The 21,141-nt window shown below is 51.4% G+C and overlaps 2 protein-coding genes and 6 pseudogenes across 2 annotated transcripts; 5 read left to right on the top strand and 3 right to left on the bottom strand.

Moving 5' to 3' along the window:
- Positions 1–814: 814 nt before the first annotated feature.
- SAPIO_CDS6413 lies at positions 815–1,216 on the top strand (annotated as a pseudogene; the record flags this gene model as incomplete).
- A 1,388-nt stretch (positions 1,217–2,604) lies between these two features.
- Positions 2,605–3,063, top strand: SAPIO_CDS6414 (annotated as a pseudogene; the record flags this gene model as incomplete).
- A 3,711-nt stretch (positions 3,064–6,774) lies between these two features.
- SAPIO_CDS6415 (ABC transporter CDR4) lies at positions 6,775–11,311 on the top strand (the record flags this gene model as incomplete). Its single annotated transcript, XM_016788525.1, has 2 exons — positions 6,775–8,714; positions 8,782–11,311. 2 exons carry the CDS (start codon positions 6,775–6,777, stop codon positions 11,309–11,311), a joined length of 4,470 nt encoding a protein of 1,489 aa, XP_016641816.1.
- An 834-nt stretch (positions 11,312–12,145) lies between these two features.
- SAPIO_CDS6416 lies at positions 12,146–13,789 on the top strand (annotated as a pseudogene; the record flags this gene model as incomplete).
- A 963-nt stretch (positions 13,790–14,752) lies between these two features.
- On the bottom strand, positions 14,753–16,011 carry SAPIO_CDS6417 (uncharacterized protein; the record flags this gene model as incomplete). The annotated part of the gene is made up of 5 exons (XM_016788526.1): positions 14,753–15,077; positions 15,176–15,271; positions 15,328–15,421; positions 15,494–15,822; positions 15,914–16,011. 5 exons carry the CDS (start codon positions 16,009–16,011, stop codon positions 14,753–14,755), a joined length of 942 nt encoding a protein of 313 aa, XP_016641817.1.
- Positions 16,012–17,368: 1,357 nt separating this feature from the next.
- SAPIO_CDS6418 lies at positions 17,369–17,698 on the top strand (annotated as a pseudogene; the record flags this gene model as incomplete).
- Positions 17,699–19,353: 1,655 nt separating this feature from the next.
- SAPIO_CDS6419 lies at positions 19,354–19,599 on the bottom strand (annotated as a pseudogene; the record flags this gene model as incomplete).
- Positions 19,600–19,862: 263 nt separating this feature from the next.
- Positions 19,863–20,141, bottom strand: SAPIO_CDS6420 (annotated as a pseudogene; the record flags this gene model as incomplete).
- Positions 20,142–21,141: the final 1,000 nt, after the last annotated feature.

A 21,141-nucleotide genomic window follows, 5' to 3' on the forward strand; every position in this document is an offset into this window, starting at 1 on the left:
CAACCTTTGTTTAGTTTAAATGATGAATTATCGTTTGAATTAAAATTTTGTATTGCACCCTTAATACCCCGGTCACCGTACATCTATGATTTATTATTTTTATTGGATTTCCGTGGGGATCCAGAGCGAAGGTTTCACCTTTATCAACCAGAGGATTTCTCAAGAACCCGCTAGTAGATGGGCCCTTCCATCTTTCGTTACCACCGTCATTCCCGACTAGGGAGCAATAAAGTAAATATATCAGCGATCCGGAAAGTAAAATGACTAGGGATGGTGTTCTCTAGCCCCCTTTCCTACCGGCAATCGGGAAACTACGAGGTTCGATCTCCGCTGATGCAAACGAGGTGTCTAAGATGGGAGAAGCGAGAGGTTGGTCTGGATGATGGGGTTCTCCAACCGAGCTTAGGGGAGGTGTCGGCGAAGCCTACAAGAACACGCCGTGGTTCCCTCCACGCGGTGAGTCTTCGCCGTTTGTAGTGTTCGAACGCGCTTGCAAAGCCTCGAGATAACTGTAGACCACGTCAGTAGGGGCTACAAGTGCTCACTCTCTCTCAACAAGGAAGCGTTCCTCTGGATCAGGGTTACGCGCTCATTTCTTCTGGCATTTCGTGCAGCGGATCGTGCCTGGGCATCGAACTTTCGTATCGCGACATCTTGCACAGCTAGGTGTAGGTAATTAGCAATGAGGAACCTTTCTATCGGGCCGATGACCGAGCCGATCCGAGTCTTCTACCTTGGGCCGCGACGTATTATACGGCAGACATGTCAGCCTCATCGAAGCGCGGTGGGTCGTTCGGCACAAAATACATTGTTCATGCCTGCAAAGACGAAGCGAGTAGGTGGCGTGAAGATCGTTGTAATAAGTTCTGCGGATGATTCGTCAAGCCGAGCAGCTGGCTCGAAACCGCCTCCGCCATTACTGGAAAGTTTTCTTACCCTGTGCGGCGAGGCCGGCCAGGCCATAGGCATTATCAACGCTGCCGAATTGACCGCTTTCCAGAAGGCGCTCGGCTCCATGATTTTGTCCAAGCAGAGCAAACGTACCAACAACACACTTGTTTTCGGTGTGGGAAAGCAGGCTCTCTGGCATATCCGCCTCGTGGCGCTTTTTCTACGCGGCGGAGACATCCAGGGCATCACCGTCATCGATCGATCGATCCCTAGAGTGCAAGACTTTAATAACAACACCCTCATAGACGACTCGGATCAGCCCTAGCCACAAAACATCAGTCTCGAAGCCGCTGAGCCTGGTTCTGACGGCCAACCCACGCTGAAATCCCTCTTCGATGGAGCCGAAGTCATCTTCTGCACAACTCTAAGTACGTAGGCACTTTTTCCTGCCATGATTCGCCCTGGATGGTTACGAGATCTCGTGTTCGTTTTTGGGAAAGCCGCCTGGCGGTCGCGAGCCAGTTTAGATGGGGTCGGTATTGGTAGACAGCCCACTCGATTGGGCACAAGTCCAGGGTGCAGTTTGCCCCGGGTCCGAAGGACTTGAACATGCCCCGGTGGACAAAGGTCCCGTTTGGGAGGCGGTAGAGGTTCTCTGGAGCTATCCCGGCTCTCTGTGCAGTCTCAGGATTCATCACAAGCTGGAAGCAACGGATGAGAGGTAATGAATGGACTGAGAGAACTGAATAGCCTTGAGTGCGAAGGGCGAGCTGCGCTTGAAGATCCAACACTACTCGCGAGGGATGGTTTGGGGGATCGCCGCTATTAATTACTTTATAAACCTGAGTCCAGATAATGGGCATGCACAGAAGTCTATCCTTTTGTTTCCTTTTCCTTTTCCTTTTTTTTTTTTTTTTTTTTCTTCCTTCTTAAGAAATGTCCCCTGGGCTGGACTCTTGAGATCCCTATACCACTAACAGCGTCCATTAGCAAGTACTCCGAAAAACTCGAAACAACCCTCACGCTATCACAGTTCACGTGCCCAAACAAGGTCAACGCCTGGGGTCCTCCCCAGTCAAGCCGCCGTTGTGAGGCGGGGTTTCGATGATAGAGGAAGGCCGTCGTTGAAAGTCGATGGCTAGATCGATCCAATTCGGTGGTTGTTTAGCGAGTGCGAGGCTTGGCGGAAGGATTTCCCTGATGTTGCCCGTGTGGTGCGAGGTTATCACGACATCTCGCATTCGTTCTCATTCTCATGTTCACATTCACGTCCTGTTTCTCGTTCTCTCTTTCGTCTCTGAATTCCGTGACGTATCCCTACTTCCAATTTCGAGCCCCAGAAAGAAGGCGCATGCCTCTGTTTCAGGGTGCGACGGAATTAAAAGAAAGAAAAAAAAGACGTAACTACACATCGCCCGACTGGCATCTTCCGGAATGTCGACCGAGATGATACCTCGTACAGGCATCGCGCGGCAGCTCGAGGAGAAGCCTTACCGCCCCAAACGACCGCACACAATTGGGGGGGGACCCAATTCTGACCCCCAGCATCACTGCCGGAGCTGCAATGGTACGAATTTACGGATGGTCAGAGCATGGCTGCAGGAGGAGAGTCGGCGAGCTGGTTTGAGGGGTTTCTTTCGACCAACATATGTATCGAGGTGGTGGTAGATCCGCCGTTGTACACCGATGTTCGATGTAAAGTCACGTGACAGTATGGTTTGGGGAGATCCCACGGCCAAGGAACACATGGTCATTGGAGACATCGAGGTTCCAATCACCACAAGCCTTCACGGCGCGCTCAACGCTTTGCACAGACATTCCGACGCGCCCGTCACCGCGTGGGCGGATGCCATATGCATAAACCAACAAAACCACGAGGAGAGATCCTGCCAAGTCGGGGAGATGAGCCGCATCTACAAGCAGGCCACCTCGGTAGCTGTATGGCTCGGCCCGGAAGCGGACGAAAGCTCCCGCGCCATGAGCTTCCTCAAGACTGCGGCCAAGGTTTTCGACAAGCCGAGGCGTATGCAGAATCTCATCAGCAATCCACAATACTGGGATGATGTTCTCGCCCTGGTTTCTGTATTTGAGAGGCCCTATTGGGAGAGACTTTGGCCGCGGCTACTTCTGCAGCTCAGTGGCGGTGCCGTGTGGCGGTGCATCCCCACGTGATTACCCTTCATCCTCTCTCTTTTGGAATTGGCATTGTGGGGGCGTCGGCGCGTCGAACTATCCTGAATACAGTCTCTCAAGAAGAAATGGGTAGAACAGAAGGAAACTCCTTGTCTGGTAATGGTCATCCCTTTTATGCACTTTACCTTCGGAAGCAGTGAGCAGGCTCGCAGGCCGTCGCACAGCAGGCTCGGCGAAGGGATGTGCATGCTTACACAACGCCTAGGCCTTTATAATAATGCTAAGCTACTGCAACCCTTATTAGAGAACTTTACTATATATAGCCTGCTCTAGATAGATAAATATTATATTAAAAAGTAGTTTAGTAGGGTATAGGTGGATAATAAGGATAAGTATTTTAAGGTAAATAGGGGAAAGAGGGAAGAGAATAAGGAAAAGAGGGAGAAGAATGGATCAAACACCTAGAGTGCGGAGAGGGCTTTATATACTTGCAGTCCTGCCCCCTGCATTTCGGCCCCCTCCCCCACCGTCGCCGTTGATCGAGTTATATTAATATAGAGATAGACCCTTTCTTAGGACTCCAACTCAAACAAGCAAATTAAGATAACACATTCGACCACGCCATCCGCTGCGCTGTGTAGTGTCTACATCAAAGTGCTACAAGGATCTGTGGGCTGCATTGAATTCACACCCCCACCATGGCGATCTCGGGTCTCCGGGATAGACACTGCCGTCGGAAACGGACGGACAATAATCCGCTGCCAGTCACTCCAACCCCTCATCCACACTCTCCAAAATAACACATTCTAGGATATACCCTTGCAGCAGCGACAGCCTTCCTGCTCTCGACAGCATAGTCAGTCTTCAATCATATAAGCTTAGGACCACCCAAGCTATGTCTGTGGTATGTTTCTCTACAACCTCGTTCAAGTCGCATATCTAACTCGATCAAGGGGGATACCTCCCTGAGCGGGAAGTAGGAGCTCATACTGTATGGGAATTTTAAAATTCCGCAAGACGGTTTTCTCGAATAGAGGGGATATAGCCGATTTACGGACCACAAAGTAGTTATCGATGGTGTCGAGGTCGACCTGACAGCTAGGCAGAAAATGGAAGTAATAGAAGGGTAAGAAATCAGTGTGGTAAATATGGAAGTCAGGTATGTGCCGAAGGGTTCAGCTTAGGAATTGTGCAGATGCCCATGACATCGGTATCGAGATGGCTTTTCTTCATGCGCACGCACACACGCACGATTTTGCAATTGAGGGTTTTTTGGCGCTCGATTCACCATCTGCATCAACCGGTCAAGTTGACTTTCCACTGTTCCTAGTCTCGCCAGCGGTTCTACGTTCGTCTGGTCAGGGCTGTTCCAGAGGGCATGGATCCCAGAAGCATCTACATCAGAAGAATGACTTACTGCTTTGACTCAGGGTCCCTCCTGCAAAGCTTTTTCTCGTCACACCTAGCTTTCACACACCTATAATTCAGCTGTGTAAGCTCTGATGGGTGCTATGGATGGCTAGTGGTGCCTGGTAGTGGTTTTGTCTCTTGATCTGAACGTCGTATCTGTCTATACCGACCCAGACCTAGTTGCCATCCTGAGTTTATCGCCTTCCAGGGGGCAGGTCCACGCATAAATTAGAAGGATGCTTTTCACGAAATAGAACTACTTTGCCCATCCTCCTTCCACTTCTCAAGAACACGACTGTCTGTCCAACTCACCACCGAGGCCTCGGGCAGCCCAGAGATTCCTGGATAGTATCCACGGCCTGAATGGGGCGGCGTTCCATATCCCCAAGACCCTACTGGCCATGGTGGGCGCTATCGCAATAGGGGACCCCGAATACTCTCACAACAAGGCATACTACGACACGCTCAAGTAACAGGGTTCACTTTACGCTAGCTTGCTGAGGGATGGGCCCGGCCGCAGGATAAGCTTGCACTTCATGACATGGTTTACCTTCGTCCCGGACCAGTTTATCGAGCTTGGGAGGCAGTACCGCCCCGGCGCCCTGGTCGTTTTGGCGTACTATTCAATGTTTCTGAAGACTGTGCAAGATATCTGGTGGATTCAGGGTATCGGTGACCGCGCAATTCGCGATATATTGAAATACCTTACTGCCCGATAGGGCGACTACTAAAGAGCCTGGAAGAACAAACTAGATATATGGGGCTATTCACAGTTTATATAGATGGACCTTCCTTTCTTCCGGCTCTTCCCGGGACCAATGGGTACCTGTCCCGTATTTCCTTGCATATGGGTTCGAGGAGCTTCGCGTAAAACGAGGCCATCCCCACGCAGACTGCAATCTTTATTGTGCCTCCCGAATGTTGCTCTCGTCAGCCCTCGTTGGCCACACGCCCCTTGTCAGTTTTTCTCAGGCGATAGCCGGGGCACCACTGGGGAAGTGACTAAAATCACCTATGCAAGAGAGAATGGGCACTCCGATCTCAGAGACCTCAGAAAAATGTAATTGGGGACTTCGTCACGAGAGAAACTGCAGCTGGGCCTAAGCTAGGACTACTGAGGAATATGCAAATATGTGCCATGGTTACCCGTCCGAAAAGAAGAATCGAGATCGAGAGTTACCCCAAGATATTTTCATATGAATCAACATGGATAGACTCTTCGCTGCCACAGTCGTCTCCACTATATTATACCATTAGAAAGCTTGCGAAACAGGCCATCTCCACCGAGTTTCCAAATTCAATTCATTCTATTACCAGCCAGATTAACTACTGACTGCGTTAATATCTCAGGACGATGTCTTTTTCATTCAGAAATCATTAGAGTCTTATTGCAGGCCATGCATTACGTGGTGACTTACCGCGATTCCATAAACAGAGTCTGGTTTTCTTTTATCATCTTCCACTTGATTGCAGTAGTGTTCTTGGCAAAATCTTCAATGTATTTTTTCTCTGGTCTTGACAGGTGGTGGTTCTGGTGAGACTTCGGTGGCGACTTGGCGGTCTTGGGAAAAGAAAATCCGGGCTCTCGTTTTTCCCGACACCCCGGGATGAAGTGCGTGACAACTCGGAACCGGGTTTTTAGCCAGTCCACCACGGAACGACTTTCTACCAGTCCCTGAGTCATTAATTAGCCCCTGCCTATTTTAGGTTCGGCTGTAAGGACCATGTAAAATCAGCGTTTAGCACTACGCAACTCTCTGCAGCACCAGAGACAGTTGACGTGGACTAGTCGGAAAACCGTTTCGAGGGTTGCGCGGGCTTTCCGAAAGATCACGGTGTCAATCTACGCCATCTTGCCTCACTCTTCGGGTCGTACTTATTTCCCGACGCGCCATACCCTGCATAGACTAGACAATGATACTAGTACAGCATGGGGCGTGCTTCCTCCTGGGAAATCGTTCCCGTATTCGGATTCCGGTCCCTTAGCAAGTTCCCGCATAGGGTCCAATGCCAGCCCAGAGATCCGGTACTAATGGCGATCAAGTACCCCGGTCCTTAAGACTAATCTGTCGCAAACCTGCCGGGGAAGTAGTATAACCCGTCGGGGTCCAGGGTCTCCCAAGACCCCTTATTGCTCTAGGAGTCGATGTTTTCCTCGGATACCCCGGAGCTCTATATATTCCGTCAGAATAGAATAAAATATCGATGGTAAGTCGTACACGTGCCTTTTGACTCGTGCTGAAGAAAACTACGATACGACATTTTCTTTTCAGAATTCCCCTCGCAAAGCCCTGGACGCTAGAACTGCAGCGAGAGAACTAAACCGGCGTCAACAGAGCCATGGCGAGTGTCCGCCAACATTCCCGCGACGGGAGCGAAGACACGCGGGTCGACAGCGCCGCTGGTCTTCGTCCCTCCGAAGCTGTCGGTAGAGATGAACCTTGCGACGCCTCGACGAGCGATGCCGACGGTGATGGTGACGACAGCGAGATGGAGCGCCGTCACTCCGTCGTACGGGATCTCGCTCGACGATACACGACTGAACGCTCGGCGGCCGACCAACAATACGAGCTCCAAGACGTCATGGTGGGCCAGGCCGCAGATTCGGAACTCAACCCTTCCAGCGGCAATTTCAGCGCCCGCGCCTGGGCCAGAAGCATCGCGAGCCTAACCACGCACCAGGGCTCAGGATATCGCCGAAGTGGATTCTCCTTCAAGAACATGAACGTCTTCGGTTTCGGATCGGCCACTGACTATCAGAAGGATGTTGGCAACATCTGGAACGAGGTCCCTAATGTCGCCCGCTCGGTGTTGACAAAGTCGGGTGGCAAGCGACGCATCGACATCCTGCGGGGCCTTGACGGCGTCGTCAAGCCCGGCGAGATGCTCGTGGTTCTGGGCCCTCCCGGTGCTGGCTGCACGACATTCCTCAAATCCGTTGCCGGCGAGACGAACGGCATCTACCTCGACGGGTCCACCTCCTTCAACTATCACGGAATCGACGCGAAAGAGTTCCACTCTCACCATAGCGGTGAGGCCATATACACTGCCGAGGTTGATGTGCACTTCCCCATGCTCACCGTCGGGGAGACCTTGACCTTCGCCGCACGTGCTCGGTGTCCCCGGGTCCTGCCTCCCGGCGTCACATCCGAGCAGTTCTCCGACCATTTCCGCGACGTCGTCATGGCCATGTATGGCATCAGCCACACAGTGAATACCCGCGTCGGCGATAATTATATTCGGGGTGTATCGGGTGGCGAGAGAAAGCGTGTGACTATTGCTGAGGCAACCCTTTCCAACGCGCCCTTGCAGTGTTGGGATAATTCCACCCGTGGACTAGACTCGGCAAACGCGATCGAATTCTGCAAGACTCTCAGGCTGCAGGCTGACCTCTTCGGCCAAACCTCTGCCGTCTCTATTTATCAAGCTCCCCAAAGTGCATACGACCTGTTCGACAAGGCTCTCGTCCTATATGAAGGAAGGCAGATTTTCTTTGGCCCTGCAGAAAGTGCTAGGGAATATTTTATCAGCCTTGGTTTTGACTGCCCTGCCCGCCAAACGACGCCGGATTTTCTGACCTCGATGACTGCACCGTCAGAGCGTGTTGTCCGTTCTGGATGGGAAAACCGCGTCCCTCGTACGCCAGACGAATTCGCTGCCCGATGGAGAGAAAGCAGCCAGTTCCAGATCTTGCAAGCCGAGATTGAGGAATACAACAGCAGTCACCCAATAGGCGGACCAGACGCTGACGCCTTCCGTGCCCAGAAGCAGCTAACCCAAGCTAAGGGCCAGCGGGTCGGCTCCCCTTTTACACTCTCTTATGCCCAGCAAATCAAAATATGTCTATGGCGAGGTTGGAGGCGACTTATTGGTGCGCCAGGTTTGACCATATTTGCCCTCATCGCCAACTCTGCCAGCATGCTCATCATATCGTCGCTCTTCTACGACATGGACAATACTACTGGGAGCTTCTTCCAGCGCGGAGCAGTGTTGTTTGTCGCCATTCTCACCAACGCTTTCTCCAGTGCACTCGAAATCTTGACGCAGTACTCCCAGCGGCCCATTGTTGAAAAGCATCATCGCTACGGTTTCTATCACCCTTCTGCTGAGGCGTTCTCGTCTGTTCTCGTAGACATGCCGTACAAGATAGCCAACAGCATCTCTACGAACCTGATTTTATACTTCATGACGCATCTCAGGCGGGAGCCGGGGCCCTTTTTCTTTTATTTATTAGTCTCTTTTATCATGGTACTTTCCATGTCAGGTATTTTCAGATCAATGTGAGTACCGGGTGACCCAAATGTTGAGGAAGGAGAGGAACCTGGCTAACATGTATGTCCCTCGCAGCGCTTCGTTGTCCCGGACCTTATCCCAGGCCATGGTGCCCGCCTCCGTCCTGATCCTCGCTCTCGTCATCTTCACGGGTTTCGTCATTCCCGTCGACTACATGCTCGATTGGTGTCGATGGATTAACTACCTCGACCCAGTCGCGTATGGATTCGAAGCACTGATGATAAACGAGTTCACCGGCCGCCAATTCGAGTGCAATGTCTTTGTGCCAAGCCCGCTCGCCGCTGGTTATGAGAACGTATCGCCCGAAAACCGCGTCTGTACGACAGCAGGCTCCGTTGCTGGCCAGTCCTTCGTGGATGGTGATGTGTACATAAAAACCTTGTACAGCTACGAGCGCAGCCATAAATGGCGGAACGTGGGCATCATTATCGCCTTCGCCGTTTTCAATCACTTGGTCTACTTTATCGCCACCGAATACATTTCAGCTAAGAAATCGAAGGGCGAGGTTCTCGTTTTCCGACGCAACCATATGCCATCGGTTCCGACTGAAAAGGGGGATATCGAAATGTCATCTTCCGGACCGAGCGTTGTTGCCGAGAAGAAGTCGGGAAATCAAAGCGGCAGCGAAGACGGCTTCATCCAAGCATCTACCAGCGTGTTCCATTGGAGCAACGTTTGTTACGACATTAAGATTAAGGGAGAGCCTAGGCGGATCCTGGATAATGTTGACGGCTGGGTAAAACCTGGAACGCTAACGGCTCTGATGGGCGTATCTGGCGCTGGCAAAACGACTCTTCTTGATTGCCTAGCTGACCGTATTTCGATGGGTGTTATTACGGGTGAGATGCTGGTGGATGGAAAGATTCGAGATGCGTCTTTCCAACGCAAGACAGGCTACGTTCAACAGCAAGACCTCCACCTTGAAACCTCAACTGTACGCGAGGCCCTGGAGTTCAGCGCCCTACTTCGGCAACCTGCTAGTACGCCCATGGCCGAAAAGCTGGCGTACGTAGATGAAGTGATTAAACTTCTTGATATGCAGGAGTATTCCGAGGCTGTGGTAGGAGTTTTGGGCGAAGGTTTAAATGTTGAGCAGCGAAAGAGGCTCACAATCGGAGTTGAGCTCGCAGCAAAGCCTCCGCTCCTCTTGTTTGTCGATGAGCCTACTTCCGGTCTCGACTCGCAAACCTCTTGGGCTATTCTTGATCTTCTGGAGAAGTTGGCTAAAGCTGGCCAATCCATCTTGTGTACCATCCACCAGCCGTCTGCTATGCTTTTCCAACGTTTCGATCGACTCCTGTTCCTAGCCAAGGGTGGAAAAACTGTTTACTTTGGCGACATTGGCGAAAACTCTCATATCCTCAATTCTTACTTCGAGCGACACGGAGCGCATGCGTGCCAACCAGGTGAGAATCCTGCTGAGTGGATGCTGGAAGTTATTGGCGCCGCTCCAGGCAGCTCCACCGAGATCGATTGGCATCAAGCATGGCGCGAAAGCTCCGAGTACCAGGCAGTTCAAGCCGAGCTTCAAAGGCTCCGCGATGGCGCGTCGGGCCCTACCAGCCCAGAAGAGCGGGATCTCAGTTCTTACCGCGAGTTTGCTGCCCCCCTTTGGACCCAGCTCCTGGTTGTTACCCGTCGCGTGTTCCAGCAGATGTGGAGAACCCCGTCATACATCTATTCCAAGTTCACTTTGGGAATATCTGTGTCGCTCTTCATCGGTCTCGTCTTCCTTAATGCGCCCCTAAGCATCCAGGGACTTCAGAATCAGATGTTTGCCATCTTCCAGATTCTCAGCGTCTTTGGTCAACTTGTCCAGCAGCAGATGCCGCACTTTGTCACCCAGCGGTCCCTTTATGAAGTGCGCGAAAGGCCCTCGAAGACTTACAGCTGGAAGGTCTTTATGCTGTCTCAGATCATTGCCGAGTTCCCATGGAACACACTGCTTTCCGTGGTCATGTTCGTTTGCCTGTACTACCCTGTTGGGTTCCAGAAAAATGCGGCTGTGACCGGTGCCGAGGCCGAGCGTGGTGGCCTAACTTGGCTTCTCTTCTGGCAGTTCCTCATCTTTACATCCACCTTTGCCCACGCTTGCATCTCCTTCACGGACACGGCTGAAGCAGGAGGAAATCTTGCCAACGTTCTCTTCATGATGTGTTTGCTGTTTTGTGGTGTGTTGGCGGGCCCGTCTACCCTTCCTGGTTTCTGGATCTTCATGTACCGCGTGTCTCCGTTCACCTACTGGATATCGGCTGTCATGTCGACGGGCTTGGCGAATGCAGACGTCACTTGCGCGCCAAACGAAATCGTCACAGTTAACCCGCCGGATAACCAGACCTGTGGCCAGTTCCTATCGTCCTACGCCACGGCATTCGACGGTCAGGTCTTGAACGCGGACGCCACTTCGGACTGCAAGTACTGCCCCCTTGCCCACACAAACACATTCTTAGCAGGAATCAGCTCCAACTTCGAGAATCGGTGGAGGGACTTTGGAATCGGCATGGTCTACATTGTGGTCAATATCGCTGCTGCGTTGGCCCTATATTGGTCGGTTCGCATGCCTCATAAAAAGCGGAAGAGTTGAACTTTCATTTCCAACATGTATAGAAGTATAGAGGGAAGGTTCTCATTAATCTAAGAAGGTAAGGGAGCATAAATTATAGAGGAAAGGGGAAACCAGTAAGTCAAATAGATTGAATTTAAGGCTAGTATGATACTAAAGCCTTCTGGGCTTTGGGGAGGGGGAGAGCGACGGGCTTCTTTGACAGAACATGCCCGGAGACCCCGAACAGCAGCCAAGCGGGAGGGGAAGAAGGGGATGGGGAAGCTGGACACTCATTTCACTTGGGGGATTTCTTTTGTACATTTAGACAGCACAGTGGCGCAACGCCAGGACCCATGTATATAATTAGTAGATACGGTGCCACTTGGTACTGTACGCTACGTCCATAGATACATGGGACCACAGTTCTGCCCACCGCCTCATGTCCCCATAGAGATCACGGACCAGCTGCGCCGGTGAGCCTCACATGGCGTAAAATCACCTCACACACGCACACACACACGCTAGTATGATACTTGGGCCTTTCCGTCACTGCCACAAAATGTATGTTCATCCCATACAGCTCTGGGCGATTGGCTGACCTCACTTGAAGCCTACTCTCGGCGCCTATGCGCGAATTCTGACCTGTCCGTCGTTTTCTGCGGGGCAACGTCACGTCCAACATCACCCCAAGGAATCCCAATACCAACGCTCACCATGGAGTTGGATGATACGCGTAAGGTGGAACATGTTCCCCCCAACTCATATTTGTATCAACCACTCCCACGCGACGGCTCCATCCGATATATTGTCCTGGAACCGGGGCAGGGGGACTCGGCTATAAAATGCAGTCTGCATGTATCTCCCTTAGCGAAGATGCCGTTCTTTGCAGCGATATCTTATGTCTGGGGTAGCCCCGAAAAGCGCCACATGATTTCCTGCAACGAAATGGGAATGGCCATCACCGAAAATCTCCGCGTAGCACTCCTTCAGGTGCGGCATTCGACAGAACCCCTCACGCTATGGGCAGATGGCATCTGCATAAACCAGGACGATAATGTTGAGAAGGGCCATCAAGTCGCATTAATGGGTGCGCTCTATGCACGCGCCGACCGTGTGCTAGTCTGCTTAGGATCTGATCCGGATTACGAAGAGGAAGCCGAAGCGGTGTCTGGGTTGGTATCCGACGTTAGCGCCATGGTGTTACGGACCCTTGAGAATATCGAAATTACTTGGGATACCTTCCCGTTCCCGGACCCAGACGACCCTTTATTGACCGATGAAAGATGGCACGCAATGCGCGTCTTGTTTGACCAGCCATGGTTTGAGCGTGGTTGGGTCGTCCAAGAGGTCTGGCTTGGTCGCTCCCCCAGGCTGCTCTGGAGCGGGCGTGATATTGGGTGGTTGGAGATAGTGAGGTCGTATCTATGGATGAACACGAGGGCGGCGGAGATTTATGCTAGACACGCCCTCACGCTGTTGACGATGCATAGGACGCAGTACGGTCTTCGGTATCCCAAGGAAGCCATGCCTTTACTTCCAGAGAAGCCCAGCGAATGGTTCCCTGGCGTGATGGATGTTGCACGGCCACTCAAGCTTACGGATCAGCGGGACAGGATTTATGCGTTTATGTCACTGGCTGCTCCAGGACATATGCCGTCCACCCTACAACCGGACTACACGAAGGCGTATCTGGATGTTTACTGTGATTTTGCTACCGAATATATCAACTCCCGAAAGGACCTAGGCATTTTGTACTTGGTTGACCACGACGAGACGACATTCTCAAATGACTATCCCACCTGGGTCCCGAGATGGGACAGGCGGGTGGCACTGGAGAACTTGCCACCATTTTCGCATCAGATCCCCGGGCCTGTCCTCGCACGTGCTCACGGGGGTGTCCTCCGCGTTCGCGGCATCGTCGTTGGATCCATCAAGTTTGTCTCCAGTGAAATTGATTGGGTAAAGACGGGGCTCAGCAATATCGTCGCAATCATGCGTGATCTGGCAAACACGGGCATCAGGCCTCCTTACCTAGACGAAGTCATGCCAGCTGTCCTGGCGTTTGCGTGCGCCCTCGTGGGGGGGCTCCAACCAGCCAGCAGAAAAGTATGGGAAGCGGACAGGGCGGCATACATACTCCGTCTTATTGAAGCGGACACTCCTCGGAAGAGTTCGGTAGAAAATCGCTTCAAGAACGAGGCCGAAGAGGGTGACACACCGATGTTCCACTCCTGGGTTCGTGCGTACGGCCATACACGGAGAGTGATTCAGACCGACCGAGGCCACTTCGGTATTGCTCCTGGTATTGTTGAAGAAGGGGATCTATGTTGTGCTATTGCTGGAGCTTGGACGTTGCTTGTTATACGCAAGTCTCAAGATGGGCGATGGAAACTAGTCGGACCGGCATATATCGCCAGCGACAAGGGTACTATTCAAAGTGAGCCGATCGGGTGCGGTGACAAGAGGAATCTGGATTGGCAAGAACGGGGACCGGTTCAGGAAATTTCGATTTGCTAGAGGCGGGCTTTGCGTGCAAGACCTACGTACTGGGATAAGTTCCATTCTATGCCCACCATCTTATCATTCCCGGACAAGAGCAAGAGCGGGAGCTCACGGAATAAGGGCTCACTAGGGGGGCTGGAGGAGGGATCTCATCTTATTATTGAAGACGGCCCGGAGACAATGTTAAAACATAGTGAGACGGAGCAGTGCAGCCTGCCCGCACACCACAAGAACAAAACAAGAAACACGGAATAAGTGGTCAAATGGTCAAGAATGGTTGCTGCAAGAAGTGCTGCAGTTCAGCCTGCAGGAATGGAAATGGACGTCGGAATGGTTGATCAACGGGAATAGGGCCGTATCACAACCAAAGGAGGCTTCCAAATAGGGGGAAGCCAAAGGATCATGTAAATGTCAAATAGGGGACACTTAGACACACAAAACAATAGAAGAACTGTCTGGAGTCACCACACAAGACGATCCATGAAAGTAATAATAAAGAAGTCAATTGAAAGAAGGACTGATGACTGGAATACTTGAAGAACTTAAGAAACTTGTTGAAGAACTTGTTCTTCCTCCTCAGGAGGAAGGGAAAGAAAAGAAATGACCATGGTCATGGCCCATGGTAAGGAATAATGTTTTTCCGCCCCATTCTTGCGGGCCCATGAGAACGTCACCACTTCCACCGCCGTCACCTTTTTCCCCGTCACAATATTATATTTAATTACTATAAAATATTTAAAATAAAGTTAATTTATTATAAAATATAAAAAAAAACCTTATATTATTAAACTTTAAGAAGGTAAAAACTTTATATTATAATCTAAAGATAAAAGAATAGATATTATATAATATTATTTAAAAATAGTAAAAATAGTAAAAGTAGAACTATAGAGAAGAGAATATAGGTACAATAAAAGAGCCCGGCCAAGGTCGCGAGGAGTTTAAGATGATGACCTTACCCCGCAATTGCTATAGTATTTAAGAACTGGCTACACCGGAGCTTAAGAGAAGAGAAGCAATCCCAGCTGCTAGCACAAGGGAAACCCCTTGGCTAACAGTTCTACCGGCACCGGCAGTCACGAGATCAGTGGGGCTCGGGCTATCTGTGCCATCAGCGGGAGGAGGGTTGGAACCTGAGCCACTGCCTGAACCGCTGCCCGGAGGGGGCTCAACTGGCTGCGGTACATCGGAGGGGTTAGGGCCACCAGGTCCCGTTGGCAACGGGGTAGGCACTGGTTCACAATCGTCACAAGGAGAGTTGGTTGGTTCCGGCTCACAGTCGTCGGTCGTCCCCGGGTCATCACTGCCGGTAGTTGTAGGCAACGGGTCACAGTGCCCTTGAAAACTCGTTAGAATAAATATTCTTTTGAAATAGGCTTTCTATTTTTTTCAGAAACTCACAATGATCGTTGTGCGGAGTACAGATTGAATTTGTTGGCGACGGGGGTAGCACCGGATCGGTGGTAGTGGTAGTAGTAGGCCATGGCTCGCAATGCCCTTTTCACTCTGTCAGTACGTGCTCGAAGTCAAACTCTTACGCTGCTGGGTCTTACAGTGATCGTCGTGTGGACTGCAGTTCGCTGTAGTCGGCGACGGCGGTAGCGTCGGCGAAGTAGTCGTTGCGGAATCGGTGGTGGTGGGCCATGGCTCGCAGTGCCCTTGCATCCTGTTAGTACGTGCTCCTGTTCGAAGTCCAGCCTGTATCATGATGGGTCTTACAGTGATCAATGTGAGGGCTGCAATTTGCGGTGGTAGGCGACGGCGGGAGCGTCGGCGAAGTACTAGTCGTGGTGGTGGTAATAGGGCAAGAAGTAGTGGGGACGACTTCGGTGAGGATGTTATAACCCTCGGACGTGATCGCGTTCGAGTCGTACCATTGCGTGATGATAGACGTCCGGGTCCCGATAATCAGAACAGTCGAGAAATATGCAACCGAATATCCGGACCAGACGACGCCAGGGGTGGAGTATTTAGCGTTCATGGAACTCCTCCAAGGTGTATAAGGCGTGATTGACGCGTCAATCCTGTAGATGGTCGTGCTGGTCGGGCTGCATTGTTTATTTTACACCATGTCAGCTAGGTCTCTAGTCACCTCGGGAGGATGGGAGATAAAGCGTAAGGTGACGATGAACCACTTACACGCATCCTGCAGTAGTGCCTACTTCGCCCTGAGGCAAGGCGGAGGCCAGGTATTGGAAAATGCCCACAAAGGCAACCAGAGACGAGAGAGGTAACATCTTCACCACGTGTGAGCTTGCAGGCGGGAGATCTGGGATGAGGTGGTGAGCAAGATGATTGGAACCTGCACTTTTTAAAGTGGGATGGTGTCGAGCTGCATCCAACGCTATATATGGCTTTTCACAAGCGTAACTAGCATGCGTTTTCCATGCCAAGAGGATCTCATTTCTCACTTGAGCTTAATGCACTCAAGCGCAGCGACCTTGATGGCCGACTCCCAGGGGTCAATCCCACGTTGTACGAGCAACCTTATTGGTGGTTCTGCAAGTTCACGCCTGAAATTGGCCAAACTATTGAAAACCATTGATAACTCCTTGGAACGTCACATCTTGGCATGGGGGAAGAAGGCAAAGTGTAACGCAATCTTGTGCAATGTGCGGACGATGTTCATTTACTTTCCAGACCAGGCCATCTTGGCATGGGGTCCAGACGCTTCTCGACATACGGAGCGGAACTGCTGCTCGTATCTCGTTCCGCCCCAGGGCGAACCCCACGCGCGCACATGCAGTCACAGGCGTGGGCGAGCGGTTACGTCTTGGCAGTCATTGGGACATCACCAGGAGATCAGACTCTCAGAGGGATTATCTGCTCTTGTCCCCTGATCAACTGCCCAGATTCCCGTCGTCTTTCGTCCCATCCTCGCGGATCCTCCCGAGAATTCCCCCTTTCCCCCTTCCCGCCATGGTTTTGGACGGCCTTTCATTATGTCATGTAGGATACCCGTACCCCAGATCTTCATCTTCCATTTCGTCTCAAACAAGCGACCATAGGTCTTCAGGTGTTGAATCTGCTTATACATGCTGAACACTACCTTCAAGCCAACGCTAGGATTCTCTGCGAACCATCAGGGTTCCGGACATGTCTTCGGCATTGTCCACTAGCCATTATCCCGCATCTGATTAGTTTGTCGAAATTCTTCATGGTGGCCCGGGTGCATGCATGAGAGGCCCGGCCTTGGCACTGCATGTGGACGTGGACGTCTTCAACCTCCAGTAAAACATCGCGAGAAATCCAGAATGGCGCGCTTTTTTGGCTTTTCATGGCTAGGAGACCAGATGAATATGATCATTCCCGTTACGTTAAAGACTCATGTGCGGAGCCTGTGCTCCTTCGGAAGAATACTGCAGTAGACGACGACGGCGTGGGATGCGCTAGAGAGGCGAGTCTGATATCGGCGAATAGGCGAATCCGATCTATCTAGGGGAGAAGTTCTCAAGAGTCCGAGTATAAAGTCAAGCAAATATCCTGCTTTGTTTTGTCCTGTCTTGTGTGTCCTCAAGCGCTCACCATCAGCAGTCTCGCACAGATCTTCCTGAATCTCCCAACTCCCATTCTCCTCTGTTAAGCCATCTGAAAATGCTTTTCTCCGCCTTCACTCTCGGTGTCACCGCCCTCCTGGCCGGTCAGGTAACAGCAGCCAGGGATATCGTTGCCGATGTCACAGAATGCAACGCCATCTTCGCCTCGCTGGAAACCGCCCACCCTGGTGCTTGCACTCAAAATGCGACCGACCCCTGCTGGATCTGCTGCGACGCTGATGACGAGGGCGTCGATGACTTCTTTGACCTTGTGGCAGACGAATGCCATCTTCATGCCAGTGGTGACGCAAAGTGCCCTGGTAGCCCGGGGACCATCGATGCCTACCACTGCGATGATCACCACAATCTTCGCCGCATCAGGGCCTAGTGATATGTTCAACCATATCAGAGGGAGAGGAGGGGAGAATGGGAATCTATGTCAGTAAGTCTGGATCTGTCATGAAAGGGATTCACTCACTAAATGTAGCTTTGCAGTGTCGCCATTCGTCAATAAGCCCCCCTTCCTTCCGACGCCTGTTCGTCTTTCTCTCGACGCGTCGCTATAGCGTCCGTCTTAGTGTTCCACGCACTGCCGCAGTTAGGGAACGTCGGGTCCTAGCCGAGGAGACATGCTGCACGATTGTTGATGGAAGCTCTTTGTCTTCGTACCTTCACTTAACCTTACTTAGTCGATGAACCCCTGGCCAGGGTATTCAATACCAACCAATGTTGCGCAATAAAGTTATGAGGATGTGTGTTTCTGGTGATCGGACTAATATCTTCCTGTAGATGTGCTCAATCGCGCACGTGTTCCAAATGCTGGTCCATAATAGTGGCCCTGTGTCTAGTTTGTCTTATCTAAAAGTAAGTAAGGGTGAGGTATATAACAGATACGGTAGAAGGATTGTCGTCAAATTATACATAGGAGAATGATGCTAGTGCTCCGTAGGTGGAGACCGTACAGTACCAAGCAGTCGTGTACGAGTCGTCGAGGATCAGCTGACCCTTGATCAGCTGCATCTTCCCTTCCTCATTGGCAGGTCACCTGACCCCCCACACAACAGACCCTTTCTGCCACTTATCAATCAATTTTTGGAATGCGATTACTAATACTTTTGGCTGAGAGTCGGCGTTTTCTGCCAGACTGCCACCACACATACAAAGTTAATTCCGGGAGTGAATTTGGGGTCTATCTCCGGGCGTTAAGCGCGCTGCCCTGTCAATATCTTCTTGCAAGACCATAGTACTCTCAACCCTTCGCTATAAACTCCGTGGCCAGGAAGCAGAACCATTAAAACACAAAAATGGAACACGAGGCAGGAAAAAGCAAAAAAAAAATCTACACTGAGAGTGGGAAACCGTGACAGCAATCTTCATGGGGGTAGTCCTTGCTGTAATGTTTGGCTCTACTCGTAGAGAACTGAAAAAATTTCGGCTTGCGGTGCAATTTTTCCCTCCAGTCAACGTCAAATTGACTCTGGTCGGGAACACGACAAGCGCTTGAAGCAAGCTCTCGAAAGGGGCGGCCGCGCGTGCCTCTAGGAGATCTCATGGCGCAAAACGAGTCCAAACCGATTCTCTATTCCCGCCCGTTCTTTGATGCTGGAATGAGCTTCGTCGTTTGTGTCGTGATTGGCGGGCTCGCCGGAACGCCTAGCGCAATCTGGCGGAGACGGGGCCGAGGTGCGGTTGACGCATACGCGAGCTTCTTCGCGTTATAACAGGGGAGATGAATTGATAGATTAGATTGTTGTCGTTGAACGCGGGTACCACGGGCACGCGACGATTTCATGACACATGCAGGCCCGTTGCGCAAAGGGGCAACTTCATGGTCGATTCCTGATTCGCAACTCTTCACCCGCAGGAATGCCTTGAAGGATCAGTTTCGGGGTCCAGTTCGAATTTCACCACAAGGGACTTCTTCATGGAATCCTATTCACTCGTCGTTTTACTTTCTCCATTTTGCATGTTACGCGAATGGCTAGGCGCTTGACCGCTAGACCAAAAGGTGTGCCTGCAGAGGAGTTAACCAATGTAGGATTATCAAGCCCTATAAAGCCAGAACGCGTGACAGTAGTTGACAATGGGAGCATCTGTGGGGTTTGCACTGCGGAGAGTAATAGTATCTTGCGACTTGGGTGTGAATAGCTCAGCAATGATATTAAAAGCGTGCTGGCTGTCACCGGGGAACTTGTCGAACTGCTTCGGCCCGCTATAGTACTCGGTGGAGAAGAACTCAATGTTGGGCTGCTTCGGGGTCAAGCCCATGGGGTCACATTGGTCTGCCATCTTGTTTGAGGGTATTACAGAACCAACCACTTCCACGATCTCGTTGACGGCTCCCTTGACAGCTCTCTCGATTATGCCATGTTTTTAACCAGGTACCTGCTCAACTACCATGAGGTAGGACGACGTGTGAAACGATTCCAGGTCCGGCCTTTTTGAAGCCACCGCGGACGTGATCTTGGCGAAGGCATCGTCTCTATCGGCGGGCCGGAATATGTGTTGTGTCAGAGCGGAGGCAATGATGAACTGCACCTAGCAGATTCTTGCTAAAGCTTTTTCTTGTCCTCGTTGGCGACCCGCTCACTCTCCTTTAGAGCTCTTTTGGTTTCAGCAAGCTCATTCAGGAGGTGATCTATGTCCGCTTGGAGCTTCTGCTTCTGAACAGCGAGGTCCTTGTTCTGCTGGGTTAGGGTATGGTTGTCCTCGGTGAAGCGCTCGATTATGGCGACGCTATCGCGGTCCCGTTTTCTCAGGGTTTTCAAATCATTGGCGACGTTTTCCGCCACTTCTTTGACGTGGAACAGATGTTCCGCGGCTTCCATCATCTGGAGAAATATCTCCGTATCTTCCGCGTTTTCGTGAATGAACGTTCATGGGTGCTGGTGGGGGTACGTAGAGAATTGTGTTTGCGTTAGAGAATGACGTGAATTGGGGAAGAGTATCGGATGGATGAGTTTCTAGTACGTCAGGTCTGAGAGATCTGAGGTGGCACCTGGTTTATATGCTCAACTACCAATCTCGCAGTCCAGCTTTTCCTACTTTCAGCGCGCGGACGCTTTCGTGTTAGTCTCCTCGCAGGCCGTCGGTGTGTCGCACTGAAAACAGCGGGAGGCTGAGGAGATAGAAAGCTATCGTCTAATCTTAGGTATCTTTACGCACTAGCAACTAATGAGTGTCGCTGTTTATCATTGCCAACCACCCACACCTGCATACACACAAGTGGAACAATATCGACTGTCTGAGACCACGTAGCCCAAAAAATGCTACTGTGGCTCGCGCATCGTAGATCGCGAGCGAAACAATGAGGCGAGATTCATGTACAAGCATCTAATCTACTGATGGTCATCAAGATGCTGTTGGGACCGCCTCGAGCTGTAGGCATCCGGGACGCCTTACATCATGGCTTAACCAGCTGGCATCCATCCATTGTCTCGCGCAGACCGCTCATTTTTTTCTGCCGCCTACCGAGTTATTGGCGGGTTAATACTCTCGGTGATTCGCGCGACGAGAGCCTTCGCTTCCACACTGCTTGGCTCGGAGCGGGGTAACCAGTGACAGGCCAACCAAGCCTCAATTTTGTTGTGGGCATCTCCGTGTGGCATCCGCCCTGTTGGAAGGAGGCGGGCCGGATTTGGAGCGGGTGACGGCACGTCTCGACAATAGACTCCTGGCTGTTAGCCGAGTCTTCGGCCCGCCCATTGTTGAATACGAGATGCTTGATGACACCTACGGAGCCAGAGGCCTGTGTTTTAGGTCTAAGTGTACACATGATAGAGTACTTAGGTTGAAAGCTGGGTCTAAGGAACGGCTGTTAGGTCTTTCCTT

This window comes from Scedosporium apiospermum (genome assembly GCF_000732125.1).
Source record: "Scedosporium apiospermum strain IHEM 14462 chromosome Unknown SEQ_SAPIO_0103, whole genome shotgun sequence".
Taxonomy (NCBI): domain Eukaryota; kingdom Fungi; phylum Ascomycota; class Sordariomycetes; order Microascales; family Microascaceae; genus Scedosporium; species Scedosporium apiospermum.